The sequence below is a fragment of the Castor canadensis genome, chromosome 5 (genome assembly GCF_047511655.1).
Source record: "Castor canadensis chromosome 5, mCasCan1.hap1v2, whole genome shotgun sequence".
NCBI lineage: Eukaryota > Metazoa > Chordata > Mammalia > Rodentia > Castoridae > Castor > Castor canadensis.
In genome coordinates, this window is record NC_133390.1 from 4,733,173 (window position 1) to 4,751,220 (window position 18,048).

Sequence of the window (18,048 nt, forward strand, 5' to 3'; positions counted from 1 at the left end):
CTGTGGTCATCTATGGCCTGTCTGTGCTGTGGCCAGCACACAACAGGTGTCTTGTAAACATTACTTGATTACATGAGTAGATGGTTTTCCATTTAGTCCTCTCACCTGGCTTGCTTACATTTCCCCAACTGACGATAGAAATGAATCTATAATTGGCAAGTGAACAAAATGTGAAGATAATCTTGCTATTTAATAACCTCCTTCTCTAAAATCACCTAGTATAATAACTGACTTATATTAAGTGATTAAATGCTGAAGAATCTTAGTTTGTACCGTTAATAATTCCAAACCCCTACATAAAAATGTTATCTTTCTTTTTAAAAATACAGGCAAAAGCTGGGCACCGTGGCTCACACCTATAATCCTAGTTACTTGGGAGGTAGCGATCAGGAGGAACTCTGTTCTAGGCTAGCCCAGGCAAATGGTTCACATGATTCCATTTGAACCTGGACATGGTGGTAGAGAGCCTGTCATCTCATCTATGCAGGAAGCATAAATAAATAGGAGTGATGAGATCCAGGCTGGCCTGGGCATAAAAGTGAGACCCTGTTTGAGAAATAACTAAAGCTGAAAAGGCTGGTGGTGTGGCTCAAGTGACAGACCACCTGCCTAGCAAGTGCAGGACCCTTAGTTCAAACTCAGTACTGCTCCTCCAACTGTATGCAAAAACCCAACAGAGGCCAGGCTCTGATTTAAGCCAGCTAGATGTGGTTTGAACCCTCATAGAACAGACAACCTGTTCTAAGTCCAAGGGCAAAGAAACATCTTTAAGGCTCAGTTTTCTCATGCACAGTGAGTGTATGAATAATTACCCATAAAGGCTGATAGGAACAGGACATTCATAACCTGGACGTGATCCCCATATAGGTTCCCACTGGGTCCTGTGGCTCCACTTTCACCAGTTTATGATGGAAACACCGCCTGAGGTCATCCATGAAGGCACTGAGGAAGAATGCAGTGAGGCAAGAAAACAAAGAAGAATTGATTGGATTTAATTAGGAAAGAGCTTTCTAGACTGAGTGGAGCTATGTCTGTGGTTGGCCAGGCTGAAGGCTAAAACCTTGTCCTCATGAGAAACACATTTTTTTCTCAGTTCATATCATTCATTGCAGTTAATACACAGTTTAAAAATTCACCAATATGCCAATAGTACAAAACTAAAGAACACTATAAGTTATATTATGATTGTCAATGCTAGATGTCAAAGTTTTCAAACAAAGGAAGAATGTGAAGCCAAGTAAAGGAAAAAGCAGTCACTCACAATGCCCACAAAAAGCGAGAGCACACAAGGGAGGGGTGAGGATAGGTAAGACACCTAAAAAATTAGCTAGCATTTGTTGCCCTTAATGCAGAGAAACTAAAGCAGATACCTTAAAAGCAACTGAGGCCAATAGGAAAAGGGGAACAGGAACTAGAGAAAAGGTTAGATCAAAAAGAATTAACCTAGAAGGTAACACCCACTCACAGGTAATTAATGTGAGTCAATGCCCTGTATAGCTATCCTTATCTCAACCAGCAAAAACCCTTGTTCCTTCCTAGTATTGCTTATACTCTCTCTACAACAAAATTAGAAATAAGGGCAAAATAGTTTCTGCTGGGTATTGAGGGGGTGGGGGGGAGAGGGAGGGGGTGGAGTGGGTGGTAAGGGAGGGGTTGGGGGCAGGGGGGTGAAATGACCCAAGCATTGTATGCACATGTGAATAATAAAAAAAAAAAATTACAAAAAAAAAAGAAAATCCAAAAGAAAGTCCATTTTATAAGTGACACTTTTCAACAACTCTGATGAGGTGTCCTGGGCCCATTCATGAATTAAAGTCACATCCGTGGACTGTGAAATTAAGAAACGTACAGCTCACGTGCAGTTCTCCTAACACACATATTCACAATTCCCAGTTGCTATTAGTTAGGCAGAGCAAAGAACTTTAGCAACAAAACCTCCATCTGTTTCTTCAAAAGGATTTAGGTGGTTCTGTGCACAAGGCATGAAATAGGGGGGGTATGGAAAAACAATAATTGTGGTGGTGTTAATAGCAGGTCAGGAAAGAAATCTCGTATGCACAGCATTTTTAAAAGCCAAAGAAAAAACAGCCATCAACCCTTCTCACAGTGTTTGCACTGCCGAGTGTAGTCTGACAGGTTTTCATTCAAAAATGATTCTTGAATTTAAAAGAACTCACAGAACTAAGTTGGGTCCATCTTATTTGCTCCTTTCATTTGGAATGATGGGAAAATCCAAACAGCAGAGCTTACGTGTTTATGTGCTTCCCCGTGGCTGTCTGTCTTACTCTCAGTGCTATGTGGCAGAGCTGGAGGACGTAGACTATACATCCTCTGTTACATTTCCTTTCCCTTTCTCTTTCAGTTCCACCTTTTATCCAACCCTTTGAATTTCCAAGATTCTCCATTGGGCAGCGGGTCTTCATCCCGTGTGTGGTGGTCTCAGGGGACTTGCCCATCACCATCACCTGGCAGAAGGACGGACGGCCAATCCCCGCCAGCCTTGGGGTGACCATTGACAACATTGACTTCACCAGCTCCCTGAGGATTTCCAACCTGTCGCTGATGCACAACGGGAACTACACCTGCATAGCTCGGAACGAAGCTGCCGCTGTGGAGCACCAAAGCCAGCTGATTGTCAGAGGTGAGCAGAGACCAAGGCCACTTGGCATCCACAGAGCTGATTCAACTGTGTTCAAAGATGGCCTGGCTTCTATTGTAGACATAAGTAGAGTTCATAGAAACTCACTCTTCTCCCACTGAAAACACACAACTAGAGAAACCAACTAGTTTCCCTGAAATTCCAATAAAATCTGATACTTAAAATAATTACCAGCAAGAAATGTGGGAATGAAAATGTTGGGGCTATAGGATTTTTCTTATGAAATAGGGCTTCCACCTAACCCAATGATTTTTGAGGACAAAAGTCTGTTAGCCCTAGACTTATTGTACTTATTTTAAATAGAACTTTTATAATATTTATCATTTAGATATATAGTTTTCAAAAATATTTGCCAAGCCACATTTTACAGTTTTTCTAAAGAGCTATGAAATAGTATGGACAGAGCGGGAGAGATATAGAAATGTAGTTTTCTCTGTTCATTTCTTATATTTACTATTAAATCTGTCATTATTTTGGTACACTTTTTCAATGTTTTAAAATTAAGTGGAGTGCAGTAGTGTTTATGGGAAAGAATTTAAGCAGAATAACCTACCTTGTAGAAAACTTTGGTGGTAGTCTAAACACATCTAAAAATGAAAATGTCAGTCTTGTTTCAAATCTTTACTGAAGACACCAAGTCCTCATTTAGGTTCACACTCTGTGTTATGAATTAACAGCAAGTTTTCCCTAAATCTGCCAAGCAAGGCTATTTTGTGGCTTAGGGATTTTTCCAAGAGTACAGTATCCATGCACATTGTGAAGACAAAGGTATGAAATTACAGATTTACATTAGTATTGATTATTTGCATTTTAAAATCTCCATACATTGTGATCTCCATGTAATTGTTAGGAGGGGCACTATCTGTTACCTTCAGGATCTTTGAGGTTCTCCCTCGCACAGAGGGGTCTCAATTCTTGAAACTTGTCCCCTCAGCACCCATTCCTCCTCCCACTCACCAACAAAAGAAGCTGATGAACACCTACAAAGTCATGGGAAAAAAGCCATTGTGTGTTTCTGACAAAGAAAAAACAAAACAAAACTCTTAGAGTAAGTAAGCATGAAAGTAGACCTTCAGTTAGATACAGACTAAAGGTACGCATAACACTTTTTCCTTTCTACCTTACATTTTTGAATTTGAGAATTAGGACATTTTTGCTTTTCTTCCCTACTTTTTTGAAGATAAATAAAAAATGGCAACCAACCTAGTCTCTGTTTCCCAAGTGTTTTCTTATAAGTAGAATTTATTCTTACCATTGTTGGCGAAGGGCAAAACAGTACATCAGCCTGACTTCAATATAATCTTCTCTGAAGGATCAGGTCATGGAGCAAAAATGATAGATGAAAATGTACACAAATGTTCTTTGTATGGCTTTCCCTTGGAGGAAAGGCAATGGCTCTCTTTTAGGCCTAGACAAAGGTCAGATGAACTGAGATTCAGCTTAGCTATTTGGGATAATATAGCTGATCGCAATGTGGTAGACAGCCCCATCTGATTGTCCTTTTAAAATTAGCTTCTGTAAAATTTAAACAACCAGTTTGGTGATAGAGCCCTGAGGAGGGGCATCTGCTTTACAAACATATCAGTGTTTCTGGCAACGTCAGCGCGGAGAGGATGTCATGAGGCGGTGGTTCTCATCTGGACTTGACTGGGGGTCCTCTGTGAGAATAAAGAAAACACAGATGTGTGCTTTCTGCTCCCAACCCAAACCAATGAAGTGAACGTCTCCCAAATCTATGGGAAATTTTTTCAAAATCACTGTTGAGGGCTTCTCAAATTTTGCCACACATTACAATTGTATATGAGGAGCTTTAAAGAAGTCCTAATGTCCAGACTGGGGCCCAGATTAATTAAATAACCATCTCTGGAGGTGGGAACCAAGCCCCAATAATTCAGAAAATCCCCAAGTTGATTCTTACATGCAGCCAAATTTGAATGCTAAGGCCTGGGTAATTTGAATATGTAGTTATTTTAGAAGTTTGATTTTTTTTTTTCTAATTCACAGAGAGGCCATTGGTGACTCTAACCAGTGAGGTGACATAGCCTGATTTATCTTTTTAATTACTATACAAACTGCTGTGTGAATAATGGACTGAGCCTGAGCTGGAAGGCAAGGGGAGTAGCTAGCTATTTCAGAAGTTCAGGCAAGGTACAAGTGCTTAGGAGGAAGGCAAGAATGGTCAAGGCAATGAGAAACACTTAACATCAAATTGCAGTATATTTTGGAGGTAACACAAACAAAACATGTTTTTAGAGTGAATGTTGAAAATGAGAGGAAGTAGAACCCATAATGGAAGCATTCTCAAATGCCTAACAAGGCGAACAAAAGCAGAGAGGCAAGGAGGAATTCTGACAAGGGAAGAATCAAGAAGGCACAGGCCTAAGGCCCTCCAGCATAACAAAGTTCCAGAGTGAGAGGAGGAGGAATCAGCAAGAGACAAAGAAGGGAAGGACCCATCAGTAGAGGAGGAGGAAATCCAGAGGATTGTGGGGGCCTGGAAGCAAAACAAGAATATTTCAAGAAAGAGGGGAAATAAACAAGCCTCAAATCCTGTTGAAAGTAGAAAATGGGAAAACCAAGGATAAGCCACTGGTTTATTGAGATAGACAATGATTGTGACCTTGAAGAATGGCCTTGCTGCAGGGAGTATCTGCTGAGAAGAGCTCAGGAAAAGAAAGGGGTGAAGGTATAGGAACAAAAAATACAACCGTTTTCATATTTCATGAACATCACTATGATAGGAGGCATGAAATGGAGTGAAAGATGGGAAAGAGTACAGGATAAGGGAGGGTGCAATTTTTAAGAGTAAATACTTAAGTGTACTCTCAGATGGGTCTGGGAATAAACCAGTTCGGGGGGAGACAGGGAGTCCTATGACAGGATAAGGGGGATTAGTACAGGATCTCAGCCCTCTAGTGAGTGGAATGGAGTTGGAGTCTGTACCAGTGGAGGGTCTGCACCACAGTAGTGTAATGACAACCATAATGTGGGCTCCAGAAGGTAGAACCAAGAGAAATGACTGGAAGTTATAGGGGCATATTTGGGGCCGAGTAAAGGGAAAAACAAAGGCAAGTTTATCTAATGGGACCATCACAGGTTAGCAAGTATTGGGCTTACCCTCCTACCATACACAATTACAAAACTAGACAAAAATATTTAAGGAACCATTGTTCAGCAGTTGAAAGGCAGCACAAGGCAGGGGTTGGTGAGCAGAGGGAAGTGCATGTGTTAAGTTCCAGATTCAACATGCATTTCTGCATGGGCACTTTCCAAACTATGGCAGAAGGGAGGCAGAAGCCAGGTTGATAACGGTAGTCTTGTTAGATGGGGAAAACAGAGATGAAAAATGTAGGGCTACTGGGAAGAATTGTTCTTGTGGAACAGGGTACTAGAGACCAGGAAACTGTTTAGAGAAAGCTCTCTAGACACCTACCCAGGCTCCTGTACGGTATTTAACCCAATGCAGTGCTTCACACACACAAGGCAAGACTGTGAGGTCAAGTGGAGATTACACATTGCTTGGAAATGTTGAAATCCTAGCTACAGTAGAAAACACACTAAGAATCCAGTTAAAATCTCAGAAAAACTACATGTTAGGACTGGAACTGATCTACCCTGGGAGTTAGAGCTGTTCTGGCCCAGGCTTAAAACACTTAGAAAGATTCTTGACAGAATAAAACATAAGCTAATTGTCTACAAAATCTGTATTTGAGGACTGGGGATGTAGCTTAGTAGTACAGCACTTGCAGAATGCATTTGCAAGGCTCTGGGTTTGATCCCCCATACCCACCACCACTCTTTATATATAGATATAGATATATAGATATATAGATATATATATTCTATAATGTATGTATGTATGTATGTATGTATGTGTAATCTCCACAATGACTGGCATACAATAATATATTGCTACATATGTAAAGCAAAAAAATGTGAACCAAAGAAGAAAAACCCAGAAACAATTAAACTAGGCTAATGGAGGAAGCAGATGTTGAAATTAGCATACAAATTTTCTAAGCAGCAATCATAATCATTTTAGAGGATCAGGTGTGGTGGTTTTTCCTTGTAATCCCAGCTACTCAGAAGGCAGAAATCTGGGGATTACGGTTTGAGCCTGCCCAAGCAAAAGGTTAGCAAGAACCCATTTCAACTAACAAGCTGGATGGGTGGTGAGCACCTGGGACCTGTGATTCCAGCTATGTGAGAGGCATAGGGAGGAGGACTACAGTCTGAGATCATCAGTAGGCAAAAGTGCAAGAGCCGTCCTGAAAAATAACTAAAACCAAAAAGGGCTGGGGGCATGGCACAAGAGGTAGAGTACCTGGCGAGCAGGTGCAAGGCCGTGGGTTCAAACTCCAGTACTGCCAAAAAAAAACCCCTTAAAAATAAAAAAAAAAAAAAGTAGTTTTGGGACTTCAAATGAAAAGATGTATGCAATGAGTGAACCCACAGGGAATGAAAGAAAAGAGATATGCAATATTTTAAAAAAGAAACAAAACAAGATCCTAGAATCTAGATTCCATGTAATACCTGCAGTGTATTTAGTAAGAGGTGTATGCTGCAGGACAAAGAATTTCTGAATTTGAAGAGAAGCCAAGAGAAATATCTGCAGAAAAAAGACTTAAAAATGCAAACACAGAGGTAAAAGACAGAAGAATGGTAAATCATGTCTTTGTGAATGTGTGGCAAGATCAGTCATTCATATGTGTAGGGACACATATACACATATATGAGAAAGAGAGACAGAGAGAGAGAGAGAGAGAAGTAGAAGGAGAGGCAGGAAACAATATATTAGAATAATGATGACAAGGAAATTTCCAAATGTGATAAAAATGAAAATCTATAGATCAAAAACCTCAATGAAACCCAAGAAAAACAAGCACCAAGAAAATTGTGCCATGGCATGTCAGAATAAAACTGTTAGAAAGCCAAGGATAAAGGGAAAGATTTAAAGACTGTCAGGGAAGTTAGACTTATTACACACAGGGGAACAAATTAAGGAAACTTCAGCAAACTCATCAGAACCGATCATATAGGCCACCAGAGAAAGGAAGAGTGCCTGTAATCTGCTGAAAAGGGAGAGGGAGAAAACTTGTCAAATTAAGGATTTTAAAACCAGCAAAAATGTATTCATATATTCTTCAAAATGAAGACAAAATAAAGCCATTTTTAGACAAGCAAAATTTGATATAATTAATCACCAACAAGCTTTTGCTGTAATGCATATTAAAGAATTTTTTGTCAAGTTAAAAGAAAACATTTCTAGATGAGAACTTTGATCTACCCAAGGAATGAAGATCCCTAGATATGACAAATTCATTGTTAAAAATAAAAGACATTTTATCATTTTATGTCTTTTAATGCTACATAGATGTTTAAACAACAGCAATGTGCACCATGGGATTTATAACATGCAAAAATAAAACATAACACAGAGGCAGCACAAAGCATAGGAAGAGGAAAATGCGTGCTCACTAATGTAAGCCTGTGTTTAAATTATTCATGAAGTGGAAGAGTGTTCCTGGAGCACAGACATGGAGGGTTAAATTGTACACTGTAACCTCCAGAGCAATCACCAAAAATCAGAGGTACAGCTATTATTCCAACAGAAGAGGTAAGACGGAACAATAAAATATTTTCAATTGACCTAAAGGCAGAAAAAGAGAGAAAGGTTACAAAGAAGACATGGAGAAAATGAACAACAGATAGTGGATGGTAAACTTAAGCCCAATCATCGCAATACTTACATTAAATGTCCCTGGATTAAATATACAAACTAGAAACTTTGAGGCTAAATCAGGACCAAGATTCACGTACATGTTGTCTATGGCAAGAATACTTAAAATATAGCAAAGTAAAGGTTAAAAATAAAACAAATATGAACTATCAGCCATAAAATCTTAGCCTGGCCCTGGTGGCCTACACCTGTAATCCTAATACCCAGGAGGCAGAAATCCAGAGGATCATGGTTTGAGGCTATATCTTGAAAAACCCAATACAAAAAAGGGCTAGAGAAGGGGCTCAAGTGGTACAGTGCCTGCCTAACAAGCATGAGGCCCTGAGTCCAAACCTCAGTATTGCCTAAAAATCATAAAATATTGAGGGGATGTATCTATATTACACAAAACAGACTTCAGGACAGTATGAATAAATGAGGGCATGTTGTAATGACAAAATGCTCAACCCATCAGAAAAGACACTGAAAGCTGGTCTATAGGTGGACCCAATAATTGACCTTCAAAGCATGCAATGGAAGACATAATGAACTGAAAGGAAAAAGACAAATGGCCAATGATAAGTAGAAAGTTCAACACTCCTTTGTCAATAACTGGTAGAATAAATAGAAAATCAGCATGAATGGAGACTTGAGCAATGATGTCGGCCAACACCACCTAATTAATATTTATATAATATTTGAGAAACAACTACAGAACACACTTTTGGGTCTGAACACTAAGCTAGCAATGTTTAAAGCTATTGAGTTTATTGCAAATCAGGGCAGCAGCCATAAGAAACACAGATAAAGACAACAATCACAACAGATCCTAAACATAATGATGAAAAGGATAACAAAGAAGTATTCTACGAAATTCATGTCGATGCCTTTGACAATTTAAACAACTATCCTGTGATTTGAAACTCACAAATTAATAAAACAGACACAAGATAAAAAATCTGAATAGCCCTATATCTGTTACACAAATTAATTTTTTTATCAAAACCTTTCAACAAACAACTGTAGGCTCAGATGTCTTCATTAATTTAAGAAAGAAATAATAACATGTTTGTATAACTCCCTCATATAACACAGAAAAAAGGAATAGTTCCCAAGTCAGCTTATGGCATAGTACAGTTGAGGAAGATATTGCACAGGTTAAAAATTAAACTGTTGTTTCTCATGACTACAGATGCAAAAATTATTTGATATGATACAGCATATTGAATTAGCAGTACACAGAATGGATAACATATCAGGAGCAAGTGGGCCTTCTCACAGGAATGTAAGCTTAGTTTAGTGTTAAAAAAAATCAATCAACAGGTCTGGGAATAGATCTCAGTGGTAGTACACTTACCTAGCAGGAACAAGATTCTGCGTTTGATCCCCAACCCTGCCAAAAAAGTCAATTGATTTTACCATATTAACAAATTTAAATAGAAAGTGCACAGAAATGAGCAGAGTAAATGAAGACAGTTGGCCAAATTTCAGCATATATTCCTGATTTTAAACTATTTTCATAAATATTAGCAGCAGGGACAGCTTCATTATATTAGAAAGCACCTATGACAAATCCGCAGCATTTTTACTTTCAATGCTTTTACTCTACTTTGTTCTACAGACCATAACCTATGCACTTAGGCAAGAAAAATAAATATAATGTCTTAATTTATAAAATAAGGCATTAAAGTGCCTACATTTGCAAGTGATAAGGGCAAGCAGGAGAAATGTTAAGGTATCTATAATATGCATACTACACATTTAATAAGCAAATGTAGCAAGTGCACAGGATCAGTCAATATGTAGAAATTAACTTTATGTCTACATAAGGATGAAAATAATTGGAAAATAAAAATATACTCCTCAAACATGAAATGTTAGGGATAAACTTAGCACTGAATATTGTTAAGAAATTGAGCAATCTTTATTGATATCCCAGCAAGTTTTGTTATAGAAATTACAAAGCTTTTCTAAAACTTACATGGAAATGGATATGGCCTGGATCAGCAAAGTGATTTTTTTAAAGGAATGAACAAATTTGGTGGACATATGGTACCTGATTAAAATTGAACTAAAGTGGGAGTTCATGTTGTATCGATTCCAGTAATAGGTCATGATTTCGTGTCAGAAAACCCGTTACTTTTAAACAACTAGAACCATTGTTACAATAACTTCCTCTGGGTCTACTTCTCATTTCAGTTGGCAAGGTAAAGGCTAAAATGAATGAATTGAATAAGAACTGCAAGGTACTCTGAATGCAGCATTCTCTCTTTTAAGGTGTTTTTAAAAAATTTATGAGCATGGTACAGGGGGATATATCGTGATATTTACATATGTGCTTCCAATATATCTTAGTTAGATTTGCCCCTGCCATCTCTTCCTCTCCCCCTTCTTAGAGCAATTTCAACAGGTTTCATTCTTCTATTTTCATATATGAATACAAAATACATCCACCATATTCACTATCTTCACCCTTTCATTATGCCCATCTTCCTTCTACTGGTACCCACTCCTGAAAAAGACCCACTTTACCCTCCTGCTCTTCTTTTTTAAAAGTATATATTGATAGTTCAAGGGGGTTTGCCTTGGCACTTCAGGCCTGTATATATTATGCTTTAATCAAATTAACCCCCTATTACTTACTCATTTTCTAGCACCATGCTCCCCTGATATTCAACAGCTTACAGCACAGTATCGTGCATTATATTATACTGTTTTGATATTGTCCATTCTCTAACATTTTCTTTCCCTCTCCCACCTCTTGTGGTCCCCTCCCAAGACTAATACAATTTTGTTCTGCCTCTCACTGTGTGTGTGATCATATATGCATCTATGTATACATTTAACTTTAGATCTAGCTTCCACATATGAAGAAAATCATGTGACCTTTCACTTTTTGAGCCCAGATTACCTCATTTAACATGAAATTCTCCAGTTCCATCCATTTACCTACAGACAGAGTAATTTCGTTCTTTGTGGCTGAATAAAACTCCATTGTGTATATATGCCACATTTTCTTAATCTGTTCATCAGTTGTAGGGCATTGGTGTTGTTTCCAGGGGTTGACCATGTAAATAGTGCTGCAATAAACGTGGGTACAAGTGGCTCTGTTGTATCCTGGAGCACATTCTTTTGTATATATGCCTAAGAATTGAGTGATCATTGGATTGTGTGGCAATTCTACTTTTAGTTGTTTGAGGGAGCTCCATGCTGATTTCCATAGTGATTGTACTAATTTATATCCCACCAACAGAGTAGGAATGTTTCTTTTCCTCCACCTCCTCATCAGCATCTGATGTTTGTGCTCTTGGTGACAGCCATTTTTATGGGGATGAGGGAGAATCTCAGTGTGGTTTGATTTGCATTTCCTTTATGGCCAAAGATGTTTATCATTTCTTCACATTTATTGGTTATTTGTACTGATTTTAAAGTCTTTATCTGTAACAATCTTTACTTCACTTTCTCAAAAACTTTCTATGGATGAATTCAGTATCTTCTTGTGTTTCACTTTCTCAAAAAACAAAAAAAATCACACTGAACTATAACCCTTTAGAACATCAGTTTATGCGAATGTACTTTGCACACATCCTCAAATGGCCAGGATTTGTTCTATTGTTTTTTCTTTCATCTCTCCCTTATTGCATGAAGGAACACTGTACTCAGTACACACTCAATTTCCAGGCTCTGGAATAGTTACCGGGATGTTGGGAGCTCATCCCGCTCATCCCACCTTTCTCTCAACCTGCCATGGGAAAGAGGTGACAGACAGATCACACTGTGATGTGGCTACAACAAAAGAAGAAAGGAGAATTGCCTTGTTTAGGTTAGGGAGCCTCAAAACAATTTTTGGAGGAGGGAGGAAAGGAAGGGTCTTGAAAGATTATGAAATATAAATGGATAGAAGAGGACCATAAGGAAGACAGTGTTCTGGAAGAGGGGCTGTCATTGTAAGGGCAGGGAAGTTGGAGAGAGCAGGAGACAGGGACTTACTTGGGTATGACATGGTATGACCTCAGAGGCAAATGTCAAAGGATGAGACTGCAGAGCTAACTCTGCCCCACACCTCAAAGGTTTTATATCCTAAGAAAAGCCTTAAGGTCACAGGACTCCCGCAGGGGATTTCAAATAGAAAAATCATTGGTCTACAGCAGGATGAGTCACAAATTGGAATAAAGTGTGAGGAAGATAGAGGAGCATGAAGGCCTAGCTAGAGGGCTTCAGAGTCCACATGCAAAGTAGTAATGGCAGAAGCTCAAGTGGTGGCTGCAGGAAGGAAGGAGAGGAGGGGACTGAACTGGGAGATTCTTTGCTTCCTTTGATGAGTAATTGCTTGAAGGATTGTGTGAGAAGCTTGATAAAAAACTTCCCAAGTGAGCAGCTGTCTTAGGACTGTGCTCAGGGTTTTCCAGTCATCCATTTTGCTCTGCTCTAGGTACAGCATAATTGGGACAAGGTCTGTTCTACCCAGATGGGCTAACACTGTGGGGATGACTGCCCCTTTCTGTGACAGCTGCAGACCAGGCAGGTGCTCTCGAGAATTTCATTTTTAATGTGAATGGCCAGGTCATTGACTTTTATCACTACCTTAGCTACAGTATATACTGAAGAAGATGAAATAGAAATTTTAGTTGTAATCAAGACTTTTGCTGTTTATCAGAAAGAACATTCCATGATACACACTTGTAGGTTTCACCATTACCTCTGGAACACAATCCGTCATTTAGTTCATAAAAAATGCAAAGATGGAGTTGAGGAAACAAATCTTTATGAAAGCAGATTTTTTTCCATGGGTTTTTACTTTAGTTTGTAAATGGAATTGAGAAAGGTTCTCTCTCTCTCTCTCTCTCTCTCTCTCTCTCTCTCTCCTCTCTCTCTCTCTCTCCTCTCTCTCTCTCTCTCTCTCTCTCTCTCTCTCTCTAAGCTGCTTTAACATTTGGGTCTGAAATATAGCTTAGAAATAGAAAGAGGGATTCAGAAGGCCTTGAAATTGCCTGTCACAGTGAGGGTGGTTTGGGAGTCTCAAGGTGGCAGACTATTAATTACAAGAACAAAATGGACTCTGTAAGGGGAGATGAGTATTCTTGATACATCCACAGAAGACTTCACAGAGGGAGTGAGCTCCATCAGTCTTGCTACATAAGTAGTGTTCAGAAGGAAAAAGAAGATGAAAATACAATGCTAGAACTTTCAGTAAGAAGACAAGGTTCACATTTCTGCCGGTTCAATTTCTATATGACATTGGTAGCATGATTGATTTTTCTGAGCCTTTGTTCCCTTGTTCGTAAATTAGGAAAATTAAGAGGTACCCCTCAGTGTTTCATTGAGGGTAATCAGCAAAGGTTGTTTTGATCAAACCAACGGGATAGTAGCAGACCCTCTGGTTGTTCTCCACTTTATGAGTGAGTAAAGGGAAAAGAAAAGGACTCAGCCATGTTTCCTCATACCAGCTAAGACACAGAGGCTGTGAAGTGATCAGAGTTGTCCCATCCACTTATCACCATGAACACATACTTTCTTGAAGTAGGACTGATAAGGAAATACAGATGCTCTGAACCAGTTGAATCCCTGAGTGAGGAAGAGCAGCCTGGAAGCAGCTGATGGGCTGTGGCTCTGCAGGTCAGAGAACCAGGGGAAGGCCTGCTCGCCTGTGAGACGTACTCACTGGGTCCTTCCTTCCCTCCCTCCTTCCTTCATCTCTGTCATGATTTTGCTACTTGTTGGCTGTGTGACCTTATGCAAATTCCTTTTTATCTTCTGTATCACTTTTCTTATAAAATAGAATAACTCCTCATAGGGGCTTTTTGAGAATAAATAACATAAATGATGTATTTGTTTATCACAGTGCCTAGCACATAGTGGGCCCTTGATAGTACTCACCTCCACTCACTTCCACTCACATCTACAGGGCTTTGGATCATGGTCAAGTACACATCACATAAACAGGCCATGGAATTATCCAAGTGTGAGTCAGTTAGCTAGCATGGTGGCCTTGGTACAATAAGCAAAAAGATAAAAGTGCAGTATGTTTTTGTAGAAGCTATAGGAATTGTGTCTCAGAGACGGAGGTGCTAAATAAGAAATTAAAGCTGATGTAAGCAATAATGAGCATGATAAGCATAGACATTAATACTAGTTATTCCTTATCTCAGTCTTAGGCCCATAGGTCATTATAAAGCTTAGCACATGTTTTGACAGACTGGGTCACTGGGAAGACTTATAAAGACTTAATTTAAATGAAATTAGCTGTCATTAAAAGGGAAATGTAACAAAAAAAACAAAGCTCCTTTATCACTTATGTATATGCCCCATGGCTTAAAACAGCAGTAAACCAGTGATCTCCCTGATGTCATCTCAGTTGGGTGGCCTTGTCATTACTGAAGCCATGTTGGAGAAAAGTACTAGACTTAATGACAGAACACATGTGCCCTTTAGTTCTGCTTCCTGACTCTGTCTAGGATGGGAAGGCTGACAGTGCAGAGGCTCCTGTCTGTGATTTCAGGGAAGCCAGTTTTCACACACTCTGAATCATATGGTGGTTCCATTGTTCCTGGCTTTAGTAAAAAGTTGCCACACAGAGAAACAAGCATACTATAGAGGAGTCCTGGGGTTGATCCTTAGTAGACAGAGGAAATTAAAAAATAATATTACAGAGAGATCCAAGATGGTGACTGGAACACAGCCACAGACCTTCTGACCTCCGTGATCCAGGGACTTTGATAAGAAGCTGGAGACACTCTTGACTGAGGTAAAGCACCAGGGAGAGCTGAAACATCAGCACTCTGAACCCCTAGCTCTTGGAAGTCCTCTCCACACCACCATATACTAAAAGAATAGCTGGGGCTGCACGCCAAGCCCCACCCACAGCCCAGCAGAGCCACTGCTCCCCAAACTGTGTGATCTCCAATCCTCTAGCCCTGTTCCTTTGCCCCGCCAGGGCTGTGCTACCCCAAACTCCCACCCTTCAGAACCCCATGATCTCCATGGGATGAGCTCTTAAGGCCAAGGATCCACAGACACTTACGATCTCTGCCAGGCCATGCCCCCAAGGCCTGCACAGCCCTGCACAATATTCACTCCACAAACTTGTGCCCCTAAGGCCTGCCAAGCTGGGGACCCACACACTCACAATCTCCATCCGGCTGGACCATGCCCCCCAAGCCTGTCAAGCTGGGGATTCACAGACATCCAGGATCTCCACTCCGCTGGCCTGTGCCCTCAGGCATGCCAAGCCCATGCTCCAAAGGCCCGCTATTTCACCTCAGCTAAAGGCCTCCTCCCATAGGCCTGTGGGACCCCACCCACTGGCCACTTGCCACAGGAAGGCTCCAAACCTACTTAAGAGAGACACACAGACAGGTCTGGATGCTAAAGAACTAGCACCAGAACAACTAAGACTGCAATTCTACTGTTACAGAACTGGTGATTTTTTTCCTCCCTTCTTTAAGGGATTTGCTGCCTGGTTTACTGTTTGATCATCCACCATCTCTACCAGTTTTTATCTTTTCCTCTCTACTCTATTCCTTTTATCTTTCCATCACTCTCTCTTTTTTATCCTTCTTTCTTGGTTTTATTGGTATTAATATTGTTACCCAGCTAATACTAAATTACACATAGTCCAGGTATAGAAACATTACCTAGTGGAAATATGGGAAGAAGAAATGGGAAGGAAACTATTCTCCCCCCAAAAATAAAGTACTACAGGATGTAGAACAAAATGAAGAAAATGGATACCCAGATCCAGACTGCAACAAAACAAAGGTAAACTATACCAAGGAACCCAATGAAGCCCACAAGAATACTCTGAAAGAAGAACTCCTATAAGTAATTAATCAGAATTCCATAGAGATGTTACTAGACATGGTCAACCAAAACATACAGGAGGCACTCAAGAAATTCCAAGACAACAAAAACAAAGAATATGAGAAAACCCAGAAACAAATAAATGAAATCATAGAAGCCCTAAATAAATGCCAAACTGAAACTGAGATCACCATAAACAGAGAGATAAATGAATTAAGGGCAAAAATTGACAATATTTCAGAGGAAGTAACCCATGATATGGGAAAACCTCAGAAAAAAGGATGAAACAGAAATACAAAACAAAATGGAAGGCCATTCCAGCAGACTAGAACAAACAGAAGACAGAATCTCAGCACTTGGAGATGAAATGGCAATTAAAGGAAAAACTGAAGAACAATTAGTTAAACAACTCAAGACCCGTGAAAAGAAAATGCAAGAACTCACTGACTCCATCAAAAGACCAAACCTGAAAATCATGGGCATTGAAGAAGGAGAAGAGGTGCAAACAAAAGGAATGCATAATATATTCAACAAAATAATAACAGAAAACTTCCCAAATCTAGAGAAAACTATGCCCATTCAGGTACAGCAAGCCTCCAAAATAATGAACAGACCTGACCAAAATAGAAATACCCCATGATATATTATCATTAAAACAACAAGTACAGAGACTAGAGAAAGAATATTGAAGGCTGTAAGACAGAAAAAACAAATAATATACAAAGGCAAACCCATCAAAATCATAGCAGACTTCCCAACAGAAACATTAAAAGCAAGAAGAGCATAGAGTGAGGTCTTCTAAGCACTAAATGAAAATAGCCTCAACCCTAGGATACTCTACCCAGCAAAACTATCATTCAAAATAGATGGAACAATAAAAGTTTTCCATGATAAGCAGAAATTAAAACAATATATGACCACCAAGCCACCACTACACAAGATTCTCCAAGGAATTCTGCATACAGAAAATGAAAGCAAACAAAACCATGAAAGGGCAGGCAGTACCAAACCACAGGAGAAGAAAAGGCAAGAAAGTAAAGAGTAACATTGTTTCAGCTACACACAATGAAACCATTAATCAACAAAGACAACTACATGACAGGGATCACCACGTGCTTATCAAATCTAACACTGAATGTTAATGGACTAAATTCCCCCATCAAAAGACACTGATTGGCAAACTGGATTAAAAAAGAAGATCCAACAATCTGCTGCCCACAGGACACCCACCTCATCCACAGAAATAAGCAATGGCTGAAAGTGAAAGGCTGGAAGATTTACCAAGTCAATGTTTCCCGAAAACAGGCAGGGGTAGCAATACTTATCTCAGACAAAGTAGACTTCATACCTACTTTAATCAAACGAGATAAAGAAGGACATTCCATACTAATAAAAGGGGAAATACACAAAAGGAAATAACAATTATCAACCTATATGTACCCAACATCAATGCACCCAATTTCATCAAACATACTCTGAAGGGCCTAAAAGCATATATAGACTCCAACACAGTGGTAGTGGGAGACTTTAATACCCCCTATCACCAAGAGATAGGTCATCCAAACAAAAAATCAATAAAGAAATCCTAGAACTAAATCACAGCATAGATCAAATGGACCTAGCTGATGTCTACAGAGTATTTCATCCAACTTCTGCACAATATACATACTTCTCAGCAGCCCATGGAAACTTTTTCAAAATTGATCATATCTTAGGGCATAAAGTAAGCCTCAGCAAATATAAGAAAATAGAAAAAATCCCATGCATTCTGTCTGACCACAATGCATTAAAGCTAGAAATCAACAACAAAAGCAGCAGTAAAAAACATGCAAACAATTGGAAGCTGAACAACACATTACTCAACAATGAA

At 39.5% G+C, this 18,048-nt stretch overlaps 1 protein-coding gene across 5 annotated transcripts in view; it reads left to right on the forward strand.

The window, feature by feature from the left end:
- Dscam (DS cell adhesion molecule) overlaps nt 1–18,048 on the forward strand; it is a 657,480-nt gene that overhangs the window by 413,953 nt on the left and 225,479 nt on the right. For all 5 annotated transcript variants that reach the window (XM_074072614.1, XM_074072617.1, XM_074072616.1 and 2 more), the window contains exon 9: nt 2,363–2,641. In XM_074072614.1, the coding sequence (XP_073928715.1) occupies nt 2,363–2,641 (279 nt within the window). The remainder of the gene's footprint in view (nt 1–2,362; nt 2,642–18,048) is intronic.